General features: G+C 41.7%; 2 protein-coding genes across 3 annotated transcripts in view; one reads left to right on the top strand and one right to left on the bottom strand.

Annotated features, from left to right (window-relative positions):
* COL4A1 (collagen type IV alpha 1 chain) overlaps positions 1-23,922 on the top strand; it is a 366,614-nt gene that overhangs the window by 112,406 nt on the left and 230,286 nt on the right. The gene's annotated exons all lie outside the window — the stretch shown is intronic.
* The window catches only part of COL4A2 (collagen type IV alpha 2 chain), a 135,121-nt gene continuing 116,008 nt past the window's right edge, over positions 4,810-23,922 (bottom strand). For both annotated transcript variants that reach the window (XM_079322730.1, XM_079322729.1), the window contains exons 32-48: positions 22,911-23,054; positions 21,540-21,665; positions 21,011-21,192; positions 19,452-19,515; positions 18,988-19,062; positions 18,277-18,384; positions 17,248-17,355; positions 15,912-15,983; positions 15,457-15,582; positions 14,013-14,129; positions 12,537-12,698; positions 12,303-12,401; positions 11,398-11,544; positions 10,664-10,780; positions 9,600-9,791; positions 9,047-9,333; positions 4,810-6,448 (exon numbers count right to left, since the gene is read on the bottom strand). In XM_079322730.1, the coding sequence (XP_079178856.1) occupies positions 6,194-6,448; positions 9,047-9,333; positions 9,600-9,791; positions 10,664-10,780; positions 11,398-11,544; positions 12,303-12,401; positions 12,537-12,698; positions 14,013-14,129; positions 15,457-15,582; positions 15,912-15,983; positions 17,248-17,355; positions 18,277-18,384; positions 18,988-19,062; positions 19,452-19,515; positions 21,011-21,192; positions 21,540-21,665; positions 22,911-23,054 (2,381 nt within the window). In that variant the 3' untranslated portion in view covers positions 4,810-6,193. The remainder of the gene's footprint in view (positions 6,449-9,046; positions 9,334-9,599; positions 9,792-10,663; positions 10,781-11,397; positions 11,545-12,302; positions 12,402-12,536; positions 12,699-14,012; positions 14,130-15,456; positions 15,583-15,911; positions 15,984-17,247; positions 17,356-18,276; positions 18,385-18,987; positions 19,063-19,451; positions 19,516-21,010; positions 21,193-21,539; positions 21,666-22,910; positions 23,055-23,922) is intronic.

Raw genomic sequence — 23,922 nt, forward strand, 5'->3', positions numbered from 1 at the left:
TTTTATCAGCTGTGCATGACATTACTACCTGGAGTAGTAATTACCTCTACCTGGAGGGAAGTGAAGACTGATGTTTTCTGATGTGGAATGGGCTAATGCAGGAGGAAGGGAAGAAAGTGCCTTTTGTGGAGTAAAGGGCCCATGAAGGAGCAGTAATGAGGTACATGCTTTCTCTCCTGAGTGCAGTGAAAAGGAGTGGCTAACACTTAATACAGCTCCTAGAGTTTCCCACCCCTCTCAGCTACAAAGAATGCGTGTAGTGACCCAGGCACTCACACTGAACTGAGGCAGAGTGAAGAACTTCTAGTTTTTAAACACCCCCACCCCTGAACCCCCCCCATTCCTCCCAAAACCAGCCAACCACTCAACCCCAAAGATGCAGCTTGCATATTTTCAGGTTTGTGAGTTCTTGTGTGAGGACTCCATCTTCCTTTGGATGCCTCTGGTGCAATTTTCTAAAATGGAGGGTTGGTGGTTCTTATGCTTTGTCATTGCCTCCCTCTGTCCCAAATCACAGTTGTTTCGTACATAGGGAGAAAATTCCTAAACAAACAATAAATTAAATTATTGCTAAATATATTTCAGGCTTTTTTTTTTTTTTTTTTTTTTTTTTTCCAAAGTACGTCATCTTGAGCAAATTGTTGCAGAGCATTAGCTTTATTTTCTACTTTCAAGTTAATTCATAGTATACATGTAATGGGGAGGAATGGCTCAAGAGAAACCACTGAGCATTAAATAATATAATCAATAGGTTTGGGTTGGAAGGGACCTTTAAATGTCATCTAGTCCATTCCCCCATGCATTGAGCAGGTAGGTCTTTGACTTAATCAGGTTGCTTAAAGCTCTGTCTAATCAAAACTTGAATATTTCCAGGGATGGGGCATCTACTCCCTCTCTGGCTGTCCTGTTGCTGTGTTTTACCACTCTCATTGTCGAAATATCTTCCTTATATCTAGTCTACACCTGCCCTTTCATGGTTTAAAATCATTGCCCCTTTTCCTATTGCTACAGGCCCTACTAAGTATTGTAATCTTTTGGGTTTGCTAGTGGCTTGCAGACACCTACCAGTCTGTCAGAGACTAAACAGCACCTGTGCTGTGGTATTTTAAAACGTGTATAATTAGAAACCTTCTAGCTATTAACAAAATTCCTGGGTCAGTATGTAGTCTTCCTTCAGGACTGGGAAGAGACAAAGAGGTTACACCCTCAGTTTTGTTTGTGACCAAAGGGTTCTGCTGACACATCTGTGAGAGGTCCAGCACTGGCTTTGCTGTTGACAGCTGAACCTGTGACACACACTGATTGCAAGGTCAGGCATTTTGGGAGATGTACATCTAGAAGGTACAGAATAGGAAAAATATTTGGAAATTTAACATCCCACACTTCCTAAGGTATAAATATTTGCAATTTGTTGCTCCAGCATTTGATTCATATGAGATCTTAGTAATTCTTACAGTCTTTCTAGAAGTTCCAACTTGGGTATTTTCACCAAATGAGATGGTACTGGAACCAGTCTTGTGTGCTGCACTTTTGCCCTTAAGGCTGCACTTGTCTGGTATGATGTTTGTGGCTTTTTAGTGTTGCTGGCTATTGTTCCTTGAGAAATTTCTGGGTTATGATGGGTTGACACTGTACTAGCCTTTGTGAGATCATAGGGTTACATGACAAAACTGGGAAGTTGTGAAATACATGGGGCTGTTGATGAGAGGTCAGTTGTCTGCAGCTGGGCATGTTGTGGTGATGCTGCTGAAGCCAAGGGAAATCCTCCTGCCAGGACTGGTGAAGGTGAGGGAAAGCATGGACAAAGGACTCTACCTGCCCTGCCAGGGAGGGGGAACTCCTCTGAGGAGCATTTCTTCCTCCTGCCCCCTCCCTGTTCTGTCTGGATTATGTGAAGTGATTATGTAGTGAAATAAAAGAGGTGCCATTTTTGGCCATGCTGGGTGAATGTGGGCTGGAGGCCAGCCAGTGCCTGAGGTGATGGCTGAGCCATGCTGGCCCATGGGGGAGGATCCATCCTGTTTTCTGCCCCTCATGAGCCCTTGACAATTCCAACAAGGCTTCAGGTCCTGTAGGGGTCAAAAAAGGAGCCAGAACCTCCTCTGCCAGTGCCCATAGAGCCTCTTAGTTATATCCTTGCCCTCATCATGTTGGGAAGCACTCCTGCCTGTTTCTGCTGCTCTGTTTGTGAGTCACAGGGTGCAGTGATGTTGCTTCTTTCCCTTGTTCAGTGGGGTTTAATTGCTGTGTGCTGGACAGCTGCAGGGCCATGTCCCTGTCCCCTCAGCAGGTGCCCATGTCTGGGGGTGCCACTGGTCCCCATGTGGGTACAGGGGCAGCTGCTGCCTCAGTTGGACACTGGCATATTGGCAGTGACCCCTCAGCCTCTCCTCTGGCAACAATTTCACACCTTCTGTGCCAAGGCCATGCTTGCTGCTTGCTAATTTTCTATTTCAGGCAGCCATGGACAAGCACAGTCATGTAGGGTGTGAACAGACTCTGCTCATTTGGTCAGTACACTGAGGGAATAACTGGGATCAGCTCACATCACTATGTTGATTTCACTATATCTGTATAGATACACTGATGCACTGTTATCTTTAGAAGGGGAATATAATCCATTTATCTTCTCCAGGCCCAGCAGCATGTTATACTTCAGCTTGTTTTCAAACAGGAAAGTGTGGGAAGCATACACCATGCTTTGAAACAAAAGATTTGGTCAAACCAAGGCAAAAAATTTGTGATTTTTTTTTTAATATCCAAGGCTGGAGCACTCTAGTTGAATAAAACGATTGTTTTGTTTGGTCGTAGCTGAGTTTTTCCTGTATAAAGATATTTTAGCTTCCTGAAAGTGGGTTCTACAGCCATGACTGTGGAATGGTTTGAGTTGGAAGGGATCTTCAAGAATCATCTAACTCCCAGCCTCTGGCCATTGGCAGGGACATCTGCCAGCCACTCAATCAGGTTGCTCAAAGCCCCATCCAGCCTGGCCTTGGACACTCACGGGGATGGGAGACAGCCACAGCTTCTCTGTGCAACCTGCTCCAGTGTCTCACCACCCTCACAGTAAAAAATGTCCTCCTGTCCAATCTAAGCTAACCTCCTTTCAGTTCAAAATTGCTGCCCCTTGCCTGTCACTACAGCTCTTAAGTCTCCTTTAGGTACTTTGAGGCTGCTGTAAGATCTCCCCAGAGTCTCCTTTTCCAGCTGAACAACTCCAGCTGTGAGCCTGTCTTCACAGGAGAGGAGGAAACTCGCAGCTGAGAGGCATTTGACAAGTCAGTCTCCTTCCATGCAGGGCTCTGCATTGGCTCACCAGGTGAAATCCTGTCTGCTGTGAGTGTTCCAGGCTTTGAGTGTTGCACAGGCTTTGGAAGAACAGCTGTGGGTGCACAGACCTCAGGCACACGATGGGCACACAGTGCAGGAGCTCAGCCTGCTTAGCACCCTGTGCTTGGTTTTCCCCTGCACTGTGCTGATGTGTTCCCACTCAATGCTGTGTTGGGACCACTCTGAACAAACTTGTTAACATCAGCTTATTGAGTCAGAGACAATGAAGATGTAAAGCAACTGCTGGTGGAAGAACTATGTGCTAAAGTTTTATCTGCAAAAGCAATAAGCTTTGTATGAAGATTAGGCAATATATTAGCCATGAAAATCCTAACAGTTTGCTGTTGTTGACATAATCAGATTTTACAGATTTGTTCAACCTTCACTTGAGTTCTCTTTAAACACTGAATGTGCTGCATTGCCAGAGTTGCAGGCTTCACAACCCACAAGTGATAGCTGCATGATCATCCTACAAGCACTGCTGTCTAGTAATATGTGGAAGAGGCAAGTTGTCTGTTCTTGGGTATTTGTTATTGTCACGTTTAAGAGAATTGGCAAATATAGAATAGATTTACTTCATGTTGGCTGCAATGCTTTCAGTACTAAGAGTTCTATTTAGCTGAAAGAAATAATGCTGTAATAAGTTTGTTCAGGGGTTCCATTTCAGAGCTAATACAGGGTCAGAGAACTCATTTAAAGCTCAGGTAATTTCTCTGTTTATGGCTATGTATAATTCTATGAGCAGCTCATCTAGGTCAGACAGTGTGCTCGGTAAGTACCTGAAGGCAGCCACTAGAAAGATGCAATTTTTACAAGGGCATGTGCCAGGACAAGGGGGAAAGAAAGGTTTCAAACTGAGAGTAGGTTTAGATTAGATATTAAGAAAAAATTCTTGACTGTGAAGCTGGTGATGCACTGGAATGTCACCCAGAGAAGTTGTGTGTGCCCCATCCCTGAAATTGTTTAAGGTGAGGATGGATATCACTCTGAGCAACCTGGTCTAGTGAAAGGTGTCCCTATCCCATTTGTCTATTGAATAAAATTATTTTTATTGTCTCTTCCAATTCAACCCATTCTATGACTCTAGACCTTTAACTTAATTTATATATTTTTTGTGAAGGTAGCACTTGTCAAGTCTGGTAAATGTTGGTTTCCTTAGCATTGTAAAGCATGAATAATTGTTGTTTTAATCTGCAATGCCACAGTTTCTTTGCGTTAATCATTCTTACAATAGACTAAATACTATTTTACATGTTCAGCTTAAATAAATTATTTTAGAGACAGCTTTCCTCTTAGATCTTTTGAAGTGCCATGAAATAAACAAATGTGTTCTAGTTGAAGAGTTTGAGTTTCAGTGGGAGGAGTTTGCTGGGAGTGCTTTTCTAATTCCTTAGTGCAAACAAACTATTTCAACAGAGTAGTCCATATACACTGTATGGAAAAACAGTTAACAAAGTAGAAATCACCAACAAATAGAGATGTAGAAAAAAACAGGTTTTATTTATGATACAGTGAGGTTGGAATGTAATAATAAAAGCCAAGAAGCACCTGAAGCAGGAGTGAGGTGAGTTACTGAAAAATCAACTGTTATTGCTATAAATGGTAATCAGATTATGTGAACATGAAATTTGTAGCTGATCCTTTTTTCCCCTCCTCTCTTGCAGTGCTGACAGACAACTTTGGGCTAAATTGCTTCTTTCTACAGAAGGAAAGAACTAACCATTCTGGCAATTATCAACCCTTTTCTACAGGAAAATATGGTGCCAAATAAATGCCTTGCTTCCCTCCCCCTTGCTTTTGCAAGGTTGACTGTGTGCAGGTTGGGATAGTGGCTGTCCCATTGCCACTTGTCCCCAGCTGCTAGGACAGGACACGTTCAGAGAGGAGCTGGCAGGGCTGCAAGTTCTGTGTTTGAGGGTCATGTGGCATCGAGCCCTCCTGCAAACCCTACCCTGTGTGCTGCTCCACCATGATGTGGCTAAAGCCTGTTTGTGATGAGTGGCTTATTTTCAGAGGGGAAAAGGTGCAATGCAAAAACCAATCACTGCTCTGTGTGGGTGGTGTGCCACAGATGACATGTCCACAGCATGGTGGAGTGAGGGATCCTTTGGCTTGGGGTATGTCTAGGAAAAAAACATCAAGCTTATAAAATAAAATGCCAATCTTCATCATGTAGACTTCTAGCCAAATTGAAAGAGTTGCATTTTATGGTTAACTGTTTCTGGGAGCCTGTGGACTTTGTTATTGGCAGTGGTTAAGTGCTAAAGAATGGTGAGGCTTGGGAAAAAAACCAAAAAGACTGTGTTGGGTGTGTTTGAAATGCCCAAGCATTAGCATACTAAAATGTAAGTTAGATGTTAGTGCTGGACATCAGCATTTTAGACCACAGTATATTTTCAGTACTTGCAACATTTTAGGACTTAGATCATCCTGTATTAATTTATTGAACTGCAGCTGTTAGTGTTTACTGTTGTGGCAAATACAGTAAATAGAAAGATACATACATTCTCTTCAGGTAAATGTGGTAGGTATCTGACCAAGGAAGCCTTTTATTACTGAAGTTTTTTTGGTGTTTCAAAGCTGTGAGTATTTCTATAATTTGGCAAATGATGTAATATTAGACTAGGAAAAAAGTGTATATATACTGCACAGTGGGAGAACACAACACTAGATCTGTTAGACTTAATTCGTGTTATACTTAACTTGCTTTTACAGATGTTAAAAAAATTAATTTCAATTCAGCTTTTGAGGTAATAAGTTAAAAAAAGCACCAACATGATTTATTCAATTGTCTAACCACCAAAGAAGGCTCCTCTGTATAAGAACTACACGACAAGGCGGTTCCTTATACTGTCAGAGACTTCTATAAGTTTTTCATACAGACTTGACATCTGCTGATGTGGCTTCGGATGAGTCCTGCCTTGAGTGTGTCTCCCGAGGGCTTGCTCTGGAAGGGCTGGTCGATGGTGGTGAGCCAGAAGCTGTATTTGTTTGCAAAGTAGTGGCAGGTTCCGCGAGCGCCGTTGCATTCGATGAAAGGAGTGGCCCTGAAATCTTCCAGGCAGCTGCCAGGAGAAACCAGCGACTGTCCTCCTCCTTCATCACCAGCAGCAGTGTGCTAAGGGAGACAAGGAGGGCAGTGTTCAGAGTGCAGCCTCAGGCAGTGCTGTCATACACTGACATGTGTGAAAGGAGGAAAACCACTAGAATTGCTCCTAATTCTTATCTCCAGAGCGGAAAGTTGGCCAGTCCTGCAACTGTGTAAAGGTTTGGCTGTGTTAAACTATATAAAGCAGCTGATGCCTCTTTGAAATCAAATCTTCTAACAAATATCTTTCCTCTAGTTAAGATTTTCACTGTTGAAGTCTTAGAATTGGAGACTCATTTAGGTGGAAAGGGCTCACTGGAGGTCACTTCCCCCAGTTCCCTGCCCAAAGCAGGGCCAACACCAAAGCTGCCCTCAGTCACTCCAAAGCACTGTGGAGTTGTTGATACCTCCAAGGATGGACCTCCCACAGCTTGTCTGGGAGTTTTGCTCCTCTGTTTTATTACCCTCACTAAGAAAAACTTTCCAGTATATATTTATTTTAAATTTCCCAAATTATAAAGTCTGTCTTACTCTGCATTGCATGTGAGGAGCACTGTGGAAACAATTAGCTTCTATACAATAACTAGTTCCCTGTATGAATTTTTTTTTTTTTTGACAGCAAATTACACCAGAATCATGCATCTTTACACCTCTCAGATGTTGCCTTTGACAGGTTCTGTGATAATGAACTGAATGTTACTTTCCTTCTGTCAAAGACATTAATAAAAGAATGGGCATTTTTTCTGTCCCTGTAAGAGCTGTACAGCTGTATTTTTAAGCTATACTGCAGCATTTTTGTTAGGAACTGAAAGAATCTGCAATATAAAAGAAAGCAGCTGGAAAAATAAAGTTTTTAAACAGTTTTGTAAATGTAGGGAATATAAGAGGCAGCATAAATTATTACAACTTTGAGGCCTCTGCAGTTGGGGCTGGAAAGCAGATATTAAAAACTGCTGATGCTATTTGAGCCCTGGCATGGGAGCAGCCCTGCTTGGCAACCTCAGGATGAACACTGGTATTCCATGCTTGGTCTGTATGCTCCAACTCTATGCCTGTAACATCTCTTTTGGTATTGACTGAGGCTTTTCATCCTCCTGCAATGTTTACTCATATAGGATGTATGACAATGGAAATGAAATCTTACTGACTTCTCTGGTTGTTTGGCAGGGTCTGTGTGTCTGAGGATTGTACCTTACTGAGGGGAAGGAGGTGACAAATTTAAGCCAAGGAATTAAAACAGCATGTACTCTGAGAAAAGCACAAGTGTGCTCTACTTCTTTTTCTACTTTTTTCACAGCTGCCTGAGAAGCAGAAATGCATACACCAAACACTTCATTCGCTCCACAGGCTGGCTGGGAAAATGGGAATTCTCACAGTGTGTACCACAGTGCTGACAGACTGTCCTGGCAAAAAGTTCTTGCTAAGGTGACAACGTTGCTCTTAACAATGCTCAGTGTTTACATGGGGCTTTGCAAATATTTAATTAATTCTTGGCGTTCTTGTGAAGTAACTGCGAGATCGGTATCAGAACTTTTTATAGAAGCAGAAAAAAAGGTCAAATATAGGGATGGTAAAAAATTTGACCTATTCTCTCAAAATGTGGGGTTTTTTTTCCTGTACCTATTTTTGGATTTTCCTGTATCTTATTTTCTGAAAAAATTAAGTTTTTGGCTTTTGTCATAGAAATGGTTTGTGGTGAAGATTGATTATTGTTCTTTTCTGATGTCTTATGCCACAGAAATCTTGTTTCTTTTCCAACACTGTTTACTTCAGGATTCAGCCCAGCCTTCAATAAGTGAACTACATGGGCATGCTGCTGCAGGTTTTGACTCTCATGTTCACCAAACAAGCCAGAAAAATGAGCATCTGTCAGACCATTCACTGACATTTCAGCTGCTCTTTACCATGCTAAGCCCTCTGATGCTCATATGATCCCTCTGTACAGTTCTGCAAAAAAAGGTCAGGCCCTTCAGCAGGTCTTCTGCTTCACTCAGCACTAAGTTTTTCTGTAACATCCCATTTCCTAATTGTAAGATCACAAGATTGAAGAGTTCCTGTAAACCATGGGACGTACAGCACAGCTCTTATTGCCATCAGAGATACAACACTAAAACTTAATTTTTAAAATTAAGGTGTCTCTTTCAGACTAAGTGAAAGACTTTGTCTTCCAAATCTTTGATGAAAACACCAATGATTTTTAAATTTTGAAAAGAAGGGGGAAAGTGTGTTGCTGCTTTTCCTTTTTTTCCCCTAGATCAACTTCTTAGTGTTGTATGTAAATACTCTAAATGTTTAGCTGTGGAAATGCTTTGTATGTTCCTGTTGCACCTCTGTGTAATTTTATTTGTTAAGTCACAGCTGTCCTTTTGTTCTGTTTTGAAGTGCTATTTTGTACATTAAGTAAGGTCTCCAGATACTACTCTGACAAGAGACAATTTTCTCTGAAAGCCACAGAAATTTTCATCTTCCTCTTCTGCTTCCTAGAAATTACTTTTGTAGTTCCCTGGTTCCCCAGTATGATGCATGGTTTTGGTCTTGCTGGCTCTGAAGCAGAGCAGCCTTATTAGTACCAAACACTCAAATTTAAAACCCATTGCTGCACAAAACGTGACACTGGAGACCAAATACCATAAGGAAGGAATATCCAATCCACAGACTGCGCCAGCCTTCAGGGCAGTGAGGAATAGAAGCTTCTTGGCTGTGGACAGCAATTGCCACAGCTGGGGCTTCACAAACTGAGCAGCGACTGATATATGGCTTAATGTCTTCTTCTGCCACGGGCATCATTGGAAGAGGTGCTGTAGTTGAGAGCCAGTAGGATTTATCATTTCGACTTGCATAATAACAAATATCCCCAGGGTTACAGTAGAGGAATGGCATGGTGCTAAAACGAGATAAACATGAGCCAGCCAGCCCTGTTAAAAAAGAAGAGGAAAAAAGAAATCATTCTCACAGAACACAGTTTTTTGCTCTTTCCCAAGTACCTGTCAGGAAAGCTCTGTGGTCCAGAATGTTTTGCTGGCTTTTCCCTCAAACAACACTAATGACTTTCAGAAGCTCTCTCAGGGGCACTCCACGAAGACATGCAGTTTTTATATTCTCATTTTGGTGCTTCCTCAGCCTGTTTGCTGCAGTCCCAGCTTTTGGAATCGAGGCTGCTGCCAGCAATATTTGTACATACCTAGATCCTGGTTGTGTGCTTTCTCTTGTCCTTCAAAATAGAGCAGGCTGTATCCACTCCAGAGTTTGTTCATGCCCACGGGGCACATTGGCTCCTGGTCGGACTGGCTGTGCTTCACCAGCAGGTAGCCCATGCTCACACTGCGACCCGGCATGCCTGGTGGCCCAGGGCTACCAGGGCGGCCTGGCTGACCTTGGGGGAGGGCAGAAAGGAAAGAATCCAACTGAGTTTGTGCTCCCACAAATTATCTGCTGCTAGCTGATGTTCCAGCTAAGCTGCTGCTGCTGAACAGCTTAGTGGCACGATGCCTTTTCTTTATGGTAGGTTATTGTTAGAAGAGCTGCAGTTCTAGAGTTACAGCAATTGCTTTTGTAGTAGATTGGTGCTGGATCAGGCTCCCTGGTTTCTAAGATAATGTATTTCACACCAGAACTAGGGAAAGTCACAAATAAAGTTCTGATGAATTTGAGCATACTTTGTACAACACAGATGAACAGATATTTTCTTTAAAATATTTTCTTAGTCCGAGATTAACCAATGTTTGTTGGACTTTTTGCATTTGATTCATACACTTGAAACTATGCTCTGCAAATACCTTTTTCTCTTAGCCAACTAAGATAGTAATAGCTCTGCTCTTTGATTTGATAAGGGCACAGGTATTTCTAAAACAAATACATTCCCTTAAACTTTCTCTATCCAAGTATCACTGACCCAGCCATTCATCTCCATGAATGTAACTGTTAGGTAAACACTAGACTGAAAAATACTTAAAGAGAATAAATACACTCAGAGAAAATGAACTCATGAGTGGACTGACATATACAGCTATCAGAATTTATTCTGAAAATATTGCTCCAAGGTAACTGTTAACATTTAAGTAGTTGTCCCTCGTACAGTATCTATGAAGACAGAAACTCTCCTCCCCTCCCTTCTCCTCCCATCTTTCACCTTCCTCTTGCTCCCAGCCCCCTCCTCTCTCTCCTCTCTTTTCCCTCCAGTGAAGTAGTAACTGCAGAGTGATTAGTGCAGAGAAAAGGAAACAGGAAAAAAGTGATATCTCTTACCTTCAAATCCCACCGGACCCTGAAATCCCATTCCTCCTTGTTCCCCTCTGGAGCCAGGAGGAGCTGGAATGCCACCCCTGCCCTGGAGCCCTGGCTCTCCAGGTGAGCCTCTGAAACCTTGTACAACAATGGTTGTAAGCACAGTGATTGCAGACATAACAACATGCCCATCCCACTTTGTTAACACATGCTCTACTTGTGTATGTTTGGTCTGTCTGCTGGGTTTACTAATTTGCACTGAATGCAACATCCTATGGTACTTGCTCAGGAAAAAAGTACCAAATTCACTGGAAAAGGTTGCTGGGATCAAGACTACCTGAGTCCCACAACTCTAATCCTTCACTCTTGGCACGACTTAGATGAGGCTTATGGCAAAGGGTGCAGTGCATCAGCTCTACATGTCACTAATGCTACATTATTCCCCAAGCTGACAGCATTCCCACAAGGATATGCACTTTTCCACCAAAGTCTTGATTTGCAAGATCCATATCTGATGTTGCTTTGACTATGAAAGTGTTCCCATGTAGATTTGGCTGTGTGAGTGTTGCCAAAGTTATTTCCTGTTTTGCTTATGTTCTGAATGCTAGGAGGAGGAAGAAAGCTGAAGCTTCAGCTTTGGAAGACTAAAAATTGACTCTCCTTTCTGGATTACAGACTTTTAAGAGAAGAGCATCAAATCAGTGACCTCACTCTGCTAAGGGGAGCAGCTTTCAGTGTGAATGTGTGATTCCTACCTGGATCTCCTGGTGGGCCTTGAGGTCCCATATCTCCTGGGCTTCCCTGAGGTCCTATATTTCCACGGGGACCTGGTGAACCTTGCTCAGCAACCAGCCTTGGAGGAAGAGGGGGCAGCCCAGGAGAGCCTGGAGGTCCCTGGAAGCCTGTCATTAGAAGCAAGATAAGATAGTTTAATTAAAAAAACCCCAACCACCCTATATTTTTCCTTAAGATACTTTCATAAATGGACATGTTGCTCTTACTTGACTGCCTATGTATGAGAGGTGTATGGTCTGTAACTCACCAGCTTGGGTATAGCAGTTGTATTATATTGGGGAAATATGTGTGGGTATGGGATACCCAAGATGAGACAATCTCCAAGAATGGGATCATCTCCAAGAAATTGTTTTCACTTGGGCTGTACATAGATAAGCAGAAGGAAATTAATGATGCTACTGCTCCCTCGTTTATGACACAGGGACCTGGGAAGTTCTCCCCAAACAGCTGCAGCTCTCTGAGGTGCAGCACCATCTTTTGGTGGGCTTCAAGAGACACCAATACATGATGGTATAGATGGAGTGATGGATTTTAAAGCTCTATTTAAATATTCAGTATGTATACTCTGGAGGATTAGTTTAGACAAAAAAAATCCTTCTTTTTATTAACCCCAAAGTGGCTCTGATTTTGGAGTTGGCACTTCATAAAAGTCAAATTCATAAAGCCAAAAAATTGACTACTCATGCTAAATTCAGGCATCTTCCCTCTGGAATTTCCCTTGATTAAGAGTCATTCAGGATGGAGGACTCTCGAGTTCACCAAGCCCAACCTCCTGCTCAAAGCAAGGCCAGTTAGATCAGCTCAGTGGAGCTGCAGAATGAGTCACACATCAAAAAGAGTCACACATCTGACTTCTTGCACTTACCAGTCACTCCTCTATCTCCCTTGGGTCCGATAGGTCCCAGATCACCTGGAAATCCTACTGTGCCCATGAAGCCAATGACACCTTGCTCACCCCTAGGACCTTTAATGCAAAGTGACAAGTGGCATTATTGCATTTCAGTACAAATCAAGTGAGTGCAAAAGTCATGGTGTTAAAGCTGCTGTAGCACAGAAAGCTCCCCTGCTTCCTGCCACAATCAGCATTTCCCATCTTTACCTTTTGGTCCAGGGAATCCAGGCAGGCCAGGTCTTCCTGCTGATCCAGGATCACCTCTACTTCCTTTTGGGCCAATTTCTCCAGTCCTACCTGTTTGTCCACTTTCTCCTTTGCTTCCAGGTGGAGCAGGTATTCCAGGCTGCCCTTGTGGTCCTGGATAGCCTGTTTAGAGGACATATAGATTGTAATCTGTATATAATTAACACCTGGGCACAGAAGACAGTAACAGAACTATCTAACTGTATCTATCCCATCAGGTTTTACTTCCTTAGATTAATCAGGGGACTGACTTATTCAGCACTCCTGCTCCCAGGCTGGCAGCAGTGGCAGAGGAATTAGAGTATGAAACTTCCACAATACAGTGCAAAGAATTCAGCAGAAACAGGGTGCCTGCTGAGATACAGCCTTTAATGAGCTGTTCCTTCACTAGCAAATGACCCACTTCACTAGGTGCCTCCTTGCTTCATCCTAAATTATCCAAGTAGCTAGAAACAAATCAGAGAGCAGCAAGTATCTGACTCAGAGCCAAGGACTTACTGTTCTGTGTATCTTAGTGCTTCATCTGAACATCTGGAACCAAATAAATACTGTCTTGAGAATTATGGGAACAGCTTCTTTTTCTGGAATTGCATACTGCCTGAAGCTAAACCTGGCAGGTTTCTCTTCAGTTACCTCTGCTGCTTACAAGACATTTGGACTTGTTTTTTCTGAAGAGTGACTTACTAAGTAGGGTTTTTAGTGGGGCATCTCTTGTGCTGCCTTTTTGAAGCTGGATCACATGAGGATACTATTACAAGATGTATGTGGCAAAGTAAGATGAGCCACACTTGTCTCGCCATTTTGGCTGGGATGTGGTGTTCCAGTTTCCACTCTCCTGACTGCTTGGAGAGTTGGAATCAGTATGCAGAATCAGGCCAACTAACATTCACTTTCAACTTGGAAGCCTAGGTATTTTGTTGGTTTTCAGCTGGTTTGTCTGTTCTAAGTTTTTGCTGAGTTTACATAAAAATTTCCATCCATCATATAAAGACGTTAGTGGAACAACTTCTGCTACAAGCTCTTCAGAGTGGCACCACAGTTTGAAATGATTGTGCAGTCCAATAAGCAACAGGAATTTTTAAGAAGGAAGAGCTAATACTTTCCAGTGTAGTTTAGCTTGAATGGTCATTTCACTTAGGAGAGTTCTGTAAATGATTAAGACAGTATTTAATAGACTTGCATGTCTGCCACAGACCTCGGATTTTAGAGGCATTAGTGTAATGCTTCTGAAAGTTGTCAAGAGAATTCTGCATTATTTAATCTGTTATTTGCATGAAGATCAAACTCTTCCATCAGGACAACCTAGAGGAACTGCCTTTTGCTTTCAAGAGGTCTGCATCTCCATGAGTTCTGTCCAACAATTTCACTGTTGTGTTTAATAGGGCCACTTTACCAAATCAAGGCAGAAATAACAATGTCTGCTGTTGCATGAATTACCTGGCACTCCATCTAGACCTGGGGAGCCTTTATCACCAGGATATCCTGATATATTTGAAATCCCAGGAGGCCCTGGAAATCCTTCCTGCCCAGGAATACCAAAGGGTCCTGGGACTCCTGAAAGGAAGAGAAGAAATAATTAATACTTCAAGGAAAATGCACAATTGCAATTAAAAGGACTCACCTTAGACTAGGGTGTGGGATTTTCAAAATAGAAAACACTTGCAGTTTCCACTGATTCTTTTTTATTATTTTCAGATGATATTGTGGAAGTTGTTCTTTTTTTTTTTTTTAAGAATAAAATACTAGTTCTCAGACAAAGCTCTCTGGGTAGCTAATTACATCTCACTGTGTGGAATACTAATAATCTTGTGTCTGCCAGGTAAAACATTACTTCAAGACAGGAAGTACTCAAAATATCCTAGGTATACTGAAGTAGGCAGGAAAGCAACTTTGTTCTTCTGTGCCTGCAGGGTGAGGGCTGACACTTAGCATTATTTGGGGTCAATTAAAATCAAAATTTCAAATCCAAAAAGTTCTCTAGAGATGTAAAATTGCTAAGTGGTCAGAAATCTGCCCTACAAGAAGAGATTATTCTTCTAAGTATATTGAAGTTGTGATGAAGTCGACCTTTTGTTTATAATTGTGAGAAATAAACATGAATGAGTAAGCTGCTTTTTTGAATGCTTGATAATAAATTTCTGAATAGTGTTTGAGATGGCACAGCATGTTAGCAACAATAAAGTGTAACACAAAAGAATATGAATGAGCCATTGAACCAAGCAGACAAAGGCAGTAAGGTTTTGTATCTCTGTCAGTCCTTAATCCTTTAAGAGCCAAAATGTTGGAAAAATTTAAAAAACAAACTCACAAAAAAAAGTAATTTGTTTATTTGTTCATAACCTCAGTCTGGTGGCTTCTTGATGAACCAAAACCAGGTGGTGACCTATTCTGAGATGAGCACAGCCTGTTACAGCACAGAGGGTTGGAGCTTATTCTGCACAAGACATAGATGGCACCAGCAAAGCACTGTGTATGGGAACAGAGCCCATGAGGTGCCAGCAGAACCATCACACACTGAGAGACAGTGAGGCTTTCAGGAGAAAGGTTTGCAACAAAATGAGAGAGGGGTAATATATTTGTGTTACTGAAATGTCATGAAAATATTTGGGGAGTGATGGCTGAGAGCAGCCTCTGGCACTTGCAGCTTGCTGAGCCCCGTGGGTGCTGCAGGATGGGGAGGGAGCCAGGCTGCCCATCCCTGGGGAACACACTCTGCTGGCTCTGAGCAAGGGCTGGCTGTGCTGCAGCACAAACTCCACACACAGACCTTCCAGCTTCAGGGTTCACCCATTCAGCTGTCTACACCAGAGTGCATTTGTGACATCTCTAACACCCACAGATGGAACAAACAGCAGGTGGGTCCCAATCTCTGAACACTGACCTGGAACACCTCTGTCTCCCTTCTGGCCCGGGGGTCCTCGGCTGCCTTCCACTCTGCTTGGCTCTCCTGCTTCTCCTTTGTCACCCACTGCCCCTGGGAAACCTGCAGAGCCGTACCCATCCGGACCTGTTGAGGTGTTCAGAACAAAGAGGAGAGCTGAAATGTTTCTGCTTAGAACAATGCTTGACAAATACATGCAGGGAGCATGTGGATTTACAGAATACATGAGTCTGTCATTGCTCATTGAAAAAAAGGCTCATGATGAGAAACAAGGCATTGAGGTTTTAACTTTATCAGAGGAAAGAAGCTACAACTTGAAGCTGTGTTTCTAATCCACCTGTGGTGTATGGAGTTGTTTGCCAGAGGTCACAATAATGAAGCACATTGCAAAGCTTTGGAGGACACAATTAAAAAATGTTGTGCCTGTGAACAGGCAGAATAACAGCTTCACTTACCTGGTGATCCTGGTAAGCCCTTAGTGCCTGGTAAGCCATGCAGTCCACTGATTCCTCTTAAGCCAGGCTGGCCTGTTTTAAAATTACATTCATGTTATCATAATACTTTCTATTAGTCTGTTTATATTCCTGGGCAGAAAAAAAAAAATCAAAAGCTTGAATTTTAAGTGCTATTCTATGTTAAAATATGTATTACATGCAAATGAATTAATTACCATAAGTTTATTATGAAATACACCACACTATGGTTTTGTGATTGGCAAATTTGTTTTTATCCAATAAACTCATTACTGCAGAGATATTTTTAAAAATAATTCTGATCCATCTGGTAGCATGCCATTATCTCCTGTCTTGTTGCTATAGTTTTTTTAATACCCATTTAGTTTCCCAAAATCCTCAAGCCAAGACAATTATTACATAATTGTAGGCTCTACATGTGGTTATAATAAAGCTGTCTTTGGGAAGAATTCACTCTGTCTCATTTAAAAAACCTCCACAAAATCCAAAAAATGTGTTATAGCTACTATTACTATTGTTACAGATAAAATTTATTCCATCTATCTGTACCTGTTGAAGTGGTAAGTATGATGTTAAAGCTAGACAATGGCCAGAGTTCTGGAGGACTATTCAGTCTCGGAAAAATAACTGTCTGTCTGTCTCTCTCCACTGTCTAAAAAGGCAGTCCTCATAACTGTATTAGCTTGGCTTTGAGGCAGATTCTTAGTAAGAAGAATCTTCTAAAAGCAGGATGTTTTCTGGCTGAAAGGTAGAAAAACATCTGCTAACTTAATATATTAAGGAATTAAGTGGCAACCATTGAGATTCTGTATCCTGTGATGCAAACATTCATTTTTAAACTATCACCTGCATTTTGATAGCACAATTCTGTCTAAGCCGTAAGTCATTTTTTCTTGAGACCAGATATTGAATCTGTTAACAGTTTTTGGTGATGATGCAGGACAAATAGGTTACTTGCTATCTAATGCCACATTATAATATTCTCATATTGAATATTACTACCCTTGTTGCATGTTTAGTAATATTTTATTGTTTTTTCTTCTTAGCTGTCATGAAAAATGAAAATGTGTCTTGAAAACTGCTTTTCTAGTTGAAGAGTTAAAAACAGTTAAAATGAGCTGAAAAGACACCAGAAACCATAAATCAGCAACCACCTCTGTCTTTGTTAATGCACCTGGACTTTGTGAGGAACAAATATTTTAGTACAGGAAACTCTGCCAGTCTGAACTGCAAAAACCCCCTTTCTCCTTCTTCATCCCAAAAGAACATTTGCAAGTGCTCACACAGAATGAGTGAATAGCTGAAGCTGTATGAATACCTGCTTGTCCTGGTAAGCCAGGCCAGCCAGGAGTTCCCTTTTCCCCTGGAAATCCAGGTGTCCCAGGGCTTCCTTGCTGCCCTGGGGGGCCAACCAGTCCTGGCAGACCTGTGTGACAACAATGAATCATTGCTCATGAGCATCCTTAAAACCAATATCACAAACATACACTTGTGCTACTTCCATTCTCCCAGGCAGCAAAATAAGACTTTCCCTTCCTGATGTCATTGTGTGACTGCTCATCCAAGTGGAAGAAAACTAAAGAGAGCACAGGTAGGAGAGACAAAATATAAAAGAACAACTCATTACAAACTTCAGGCTTGTGACAACCTCAGGAAGGCAGTGGGCTCCTCCTATTAAAGTGATAGCTTGAATTCTATTGTCAGCTGCAATAAGTGATTTCATTGCTGTGCACATCACTTTCCCTTTCTGCTGCACCTGTTTTACCTTTCCCACTGAGAAGCTCATCAGACAAGAACTGTTTCACACTCAGGCACCTATAGAAACTCTTCCAGTCTTGGCTGGAGTTTTTAAGCCCTCTAATGAGAGAAGTGTGGAGCAACTGTTCTGATAGAGCATTTCCAGGATCCTCCTGCAACAGGACATGTTCTTAAGCTGTGTGATCCAGCCACAGCTGAACCTGACTCGGCTGCTCTTGTACAGCTGGCCCATAAGCCTAGCTCAAAGGCTTTGTAACTGTGTCCTGGGGGTACTGACTTCATTTATGGCAGAAAAGGTCATTGAAAAGCCCACTCCTTTTAGTATGGAGGCATTAGAATACTTGAGTGTGCCAGCAATGCAACACTTTGACTGGACACATGGTTGGTATAGAAAAGGAAAAACTGGTATGAAGATGAGTTTGGTTTTTGCAATTTCCTCTTAACTTCTGCTGTGAGTTCAACATCCTTGTCACTGCTCCTCACCAATTTACAGAATAATAAACATATTAAAAAAAAATTCTTTTGATGGAAATACTATTTTTTCTCTTAAACAATGTTATTCTTTGGAGTGTTAAAATTAATATTTTACCTTCCTGTCCCAAAGAGCCAGGGACACCCTGTGTGCCCTTGAGGCCTTCAATGCCAGGGAAACCAGGATCACCACCTTCTCCTTTTGGTCCCACACCTCCTCTTATGCCTGGAAAATCACAAAACCAGTATATTATTTTAATAATATCTATACAACCCAAAGCAAATAAACTTAGCTATTGAATGGATCCTGGTCTTGCCACATAAAGACATTCTTCTACTCAGGGTGCTTATATAATCTGGGACATGAACAGTCCTCTGGCCAAATGACCATAAATTTGGTTTTAAAAGTGCTCCCTAAATTATGTGGAATATGTCACTTATGTTCAAGTGCACTGCATGTACAGGGAAATTGAATACATTTTATTTTATTTACATAACAACTCAATCCAAAAGCTACAAGATTTTACTATCCTGCTTCCAATAATCATGGCCTGATAATGTTCCTTTTGTCATCAACAGCAAAACAAATTACATAGAAATGTTTACTGGAGTTGCCTGTGATGATGTTTACTGCTATAATGGTACTTTCAGTTGAAGAGGCAAATGTAGCACATACTAATTTCAATAAAGAACAAATGAACCTCTCCAGGAGCTGAAATGAGTCCACAGGTTCAAGAGCCATCAAAATCCCATAGGAAGCTCCCCCTCCCTTCCTCTGGGAATTTCAGTATGTGAAAAGAAATACAGAGAGCAACTGTGGAATTAATACCTGTTAAGCCTGGCACACCAATTTCCCCTTTAAGGCCTGGCATTCCTGGTAAGTTTATAGTATCTCCTCGATCACCTGTTTCAAACAAAAATGAACACATGAGTGGTAAGGCTTTAATTCAAACAGTACTTCCTGTTGTTTTGAAGGAATTGCAACTTCAGAGGCAAAATTCAGCAATTATTATCTTTGTAGAATAAAAGAAAAATTAAAGACAGCAAAAAAAGTGTCTAGAAAAGCCTCCCTCCTTGCCATAGATGGATTTATCCATGGACAGCACATGTTGCATGAAATTAACAGTTAGACTTTTCACAGCCTTCCACACCTACAATATCATTCTGTAAGACAGTAGAAAGAAAGACTCTTTCAGATTGAAGACACACTGAGACCCCTTATAACTTATAACTTAATGTCAGGTATTTGATGGGAGATGAATACAGAGGGCTCAGATAAAAGAACAAACTCACCTATTTCTCCATGTGAGCCAGGAGTACCAAAATGGCCTGAAATTCCTGGAATGCCCTTTTCTCCCTATCATATGATTGAAAACAGGCATCAGTTAGTGAAGACGAGGATTTATTCAACCTTCCAAGCAGCTGACTGAAGAAATACTAAAAAAGACTATTAAATATACCATTTTTGAGCTTCTGTAGTACTTTATAGAGGAATTTGTCAGCAGTTAGTTAATCTAAATCAGTACCAACCAAGGGACAAGTTATGTTTGCAAAGGTTTAAGTCTGAAATTGAGGACATCCCATTATGCATATATAGCAGTGAGTCCTTGTGCTGGTTTTGGTTGGGGTAGAGTTATTTTATTTCACAGTAGCCAGTACAGGATTGTGCTTTGGATTTGTGCTGGAAACACTGTTGATAACAGGGATGTTTTCATTCCTACTGAACTGCACTTATACAGTGTCAGGACATTTTTTGCTTGTCACCTCACCCTGCCAGTGATCAGGCTGGGAGTGGGCAAGGATTTGGGAGGGGACACAGCTGGGACAGCTGATCCCAACTGACCCAAGGGAAATCCCACCCTCTATGGTCTCATGCTCAGGATATAGGGTAGGAGGAACGATGGACTGAGGGGTAACAATGCTTGGGGATTGGCTGGGCACAGGCAGTTGGTGGTGGGCAATTGTTTTCATTTGTATCACTTGTCTTTCTTGAGTTTTATTTATCTATCATTGTTATATTATTACTATTACTATTACTATTACTATTACTATTACTATTACTATTACTATTACTATTACTATTACTTGTTATTGTAGTTTATTTAAATTATAAAACTGTTCTTATGCACAAGTTCTCTCACTTTTACCCTTCCAATTCAGTTCTCCCCATCCTGCTGGGGTTGTGTGGAGGAGCAAATGACTGGGTGGGGCTTAGTTTCTGGTTGAAGTTAAACTATAACAGTCCTGCAGTCCTTGGTTAAAAAAAAATAAATCTTACTGGAACCTAAAGGCAAGGAGAACCTGAGAAAGGAACATAGTATTTGTCCCTCAAATAAATTTCATCCATGAGTCTACTGTCAGGCCTTTTCTAAGTGTTTATTTCTTCCAGTGTAACTTATTTTGCAGCCAGAGTGAATGATGGTGAATTACCCTCTAGAAGCTAAGATTCTTAGGCTCTTTTACTGTTAGATAAGTGACAGTGAGTAACTTTCAGCAGTGATACCATTAAGTCCTGGGACAAAGAGAAAAGTAAGCCCATCACTGAGAATAATTTTTACCAGCAGCTGTGGCAACAGGATCAAAGAGCTAGGAGGAACCATCTGGGTCCTCACTGGCAAAATGCTGGCATATGAAATTTGGATGTCTCACAATAAGAAAAGAAATTAATGAATGCAGCCTAATGAATGTTGGAGGGAGCAAGCAAAAGTATTTGATCTATTCATTCAATGCTTATGGCATTTTTATCTTTGCACTGCCGTTGTTCAGCAAAATTTCAAGGGGTGAATGCCACTTCCTGAGAAGCTGAATGCCAGCACAAGGACACCCTTATTCCCTCATGTGCATGAACTCACTCTGACTCCTGTGGTGCCAGGGAAGCCTCTGATGCCAGGAGAGCCAGCAGGACCAGGATAGCCTTTGACACCTGTCAGCCCTTTGGCACCGATGTCTCCTTTCACACCAGCCACGTAGCTGGGGTGCCCAGGGGACCCTGGGGTTCCTGTCCTTCCAGGAAGGCCTGGCATCCCCTTGCTACCTGCAGGCAGGGAAGAAGGAAATTAATAAGCAAAGACTGATGTGCAGTTGCTTGTGTGTAAGATATTTTCCTGCTACTGGCCTGGAAACATGGCACCACAATGTGCTGTACAAGGCAACACACACACACACACACACATCATCATCATCATCATCCCTCACAGCTTTCCTTGGGGGTGACTGTGCAATGCAGCCAGGAGCTCAGTCTCTGCTGTCAGAGAACTTGCTGGGGGGCTGCAGCCAAGTGGTACAATGAGCAGAGAATATTTAATATGGTAGCTGAGAAAAAGCTGAGAAAAAGAATGACAGCTCTGAATGTGCTCGCCTTGTTTTACTACGACCACTGACCTTTTAAGCCAAAGAATCCCTTTGTGCCCCTTTCTCCAGCATCTCCTTTTTCACCTTTAACTTCCTTCATCATGCTGGGCATGAGCTTTGGAGGGTCTCCTGGGGGTCCTTGATCCCCACGGTCACCTAAAAGGTAAAAAACCCAACCATGTTACAAAATGCTAGTCAGCAGCACTGTTGGAAAAAGTGAACAGGAGAGTGAACTAGGAAAAAGGAATGACCTTGCACAAGCTACAGAAAATCCACTAACCTGTGTCAATACAACATGGCAGTGGAAGAGTCACACTTAGGAAAACATGAAAACTGAGTTAAACTTTTGTACATACAATCCTGGGAGTTGGACTCAGACTCCTGATACATAATTTAACTTTCAGCAGATCAGTTAGGAATCATGTGTTTATAAAAAAAGCCCCAAAATCACAGTTTATAAAAAACCCCAAAAAGGACATTAGAGAAAGCAAAGAAAAGTAGTTTTATTCTAGTGAAAAAGAGATTCTCAGTCAAAAAGCCTTGGGCAAAAGAAAGTGTTGGGATTTGTTACTAGTTACAGTGTTCATTTTCTTGACTTTATGGTTACTGGTGATATCAGTAAATAATGTCCTGAAGAAGGGACCCATATAGACTCCATGAGTGTCTTTAGCTCTTCATGGGGTGCAGAGACAGGACAGTAACCCAGACTTGTCTCCCATGATTATGCACTTTCTTACATTTCTTTGCCAAGAAGCATATTTGCACTTCTCTTCACAGGGGCTGCTTTCACATTTGTCTTTTGCTGAGACTGTTGCTGGAATCACTGTTCTGCAACCTCTGAACAGCAGACACTTTTTAAAAAAAATACCAATCTCAGGGTCTCTAGAAAGAACATTTTGGTCTTGTGGCAAAGCATTTATTTAAAGATAATTGTGTGCAATTAAAAGAGGACTGAGTAACAGTCTTCATTTCACCAACAAAAATACCAGCTGAATGTTTGTGACTTTTAACTACTTAATTTTAACGATTTAATTGCCTGGCTTTCTTAATATTTAACTGTCTTTGCAGTGCAACTGGAGAAAAAACCAAGTATTCTCCCCAAAAAATCTTATGCTTCCTGGGAAAATGCCCTCTGACTTCTGCACATGTCCAGAGGTCACACCACCTGAGTTCAGATGAGTAATAAGATTTTTGTCTCCTGCTTAAATGTATAAGGAAGTAGCCTTTCCCTGAACCTAAAATCCAGGCCTGTTGCCCAGAGGCCCATGTGTCAAATAAGTGGAGGAATGTCTGAGCTAAATTTACCACGTGAAAAATGTGTCTTCTCAGTCTTTGTGTCCTTGTAAAATAGTTCTGCAGATGTGAAGAGCAAACACACTAGTACCACCCATAAGCAAATACCTTTGAAGCCACGTGCACCCTGTGAGCCTTTATCTCCCCGAGTGCCAAGTGGGCCAAATTCTCCTTTAAATCCCTTGATGCCTGGTCTTCCTTTTAGGCCTGTCATGCCTTTGAAGCCATCAATGCCAGGTGAACCTTGCAAGCCTTTGAGAAAGAAGGGGAAGAGAACAGTTACTTCACTCAGATTTCTGCAAACTAAGTAGATATGAACCAGCAACACATGACTAAAATGGTATGAAAACTTCAGGGCAGCAGTACTTATTTTTTTGAGTGCCTTGATGCTTCCAGCAATCTGTGGGTCTGGAGTAGGCACCCAAGCTCTCTGAGAGGCAGTAGGGCTCCTGAGGTAGTGTACTATCAGAAGTACACAAACCTGCCTCAACTGGCCAAGAAGAGATGTTGTGGAGATGACCACAACTTACTGTATTCTCCTGAGAGATCAGTACAACACCTTCCCTAAGATGACCTTACAAACCTTAGTTCCACATAAGGTTTGTAGTCAGCCTGGTCTACAAGTAGAGATACAAATGATGGGTCTAGGACTGTCTGGTCCTTTCCCAACAAAAATTCCCCTACTTTTGTTTTCTAAACAAGAGAATGCTGTTTTACATGGGTAATGCTAACAAACAGATCTTAATTTCTGTCAAATGAGAGCTGACCAGTACTCCAGAGCTAGTTTTGTCCTATCTTGCCAACTGATGAAATTGCAACATGCATTTTTAAACTTAGTTTGGCTTCACATGGAGTAGAACCCTGCTGAAACTCCCTGTGTGGTGTAGGCAATGTGTATTACACATATGTGTTTTCTTGTGGATGGCAGGTGAGAATCTCAACATAAAGTCACCATCGAGGTCTTGTGTCTGGCATTGCTCAGGTCACAGCTCCCAGCTTTAAAAAACTTTAAATGTTTGGGGAAACATCTCTTAAATTTCACTGAGGACCAATGGGACTAGGATGAGAGTAAGACTTTTAGAGAGAAAACAGTAGATACTGTATATTTTTTAAAATGAGA

The sequence above is a fragment of the Erithacus rubecula genome (genome assembly GCF_903797595.1).
Source record: "Erithacus rubecula genome assembly, chromosome: 1".
Taxonomy (NCBI): domain Eukaryota; kingdom Metazoa; phylum Chordata; class Aves; order Passeriformes; family Muscicapidae; genus Erithacus; species Erithacus rubecula.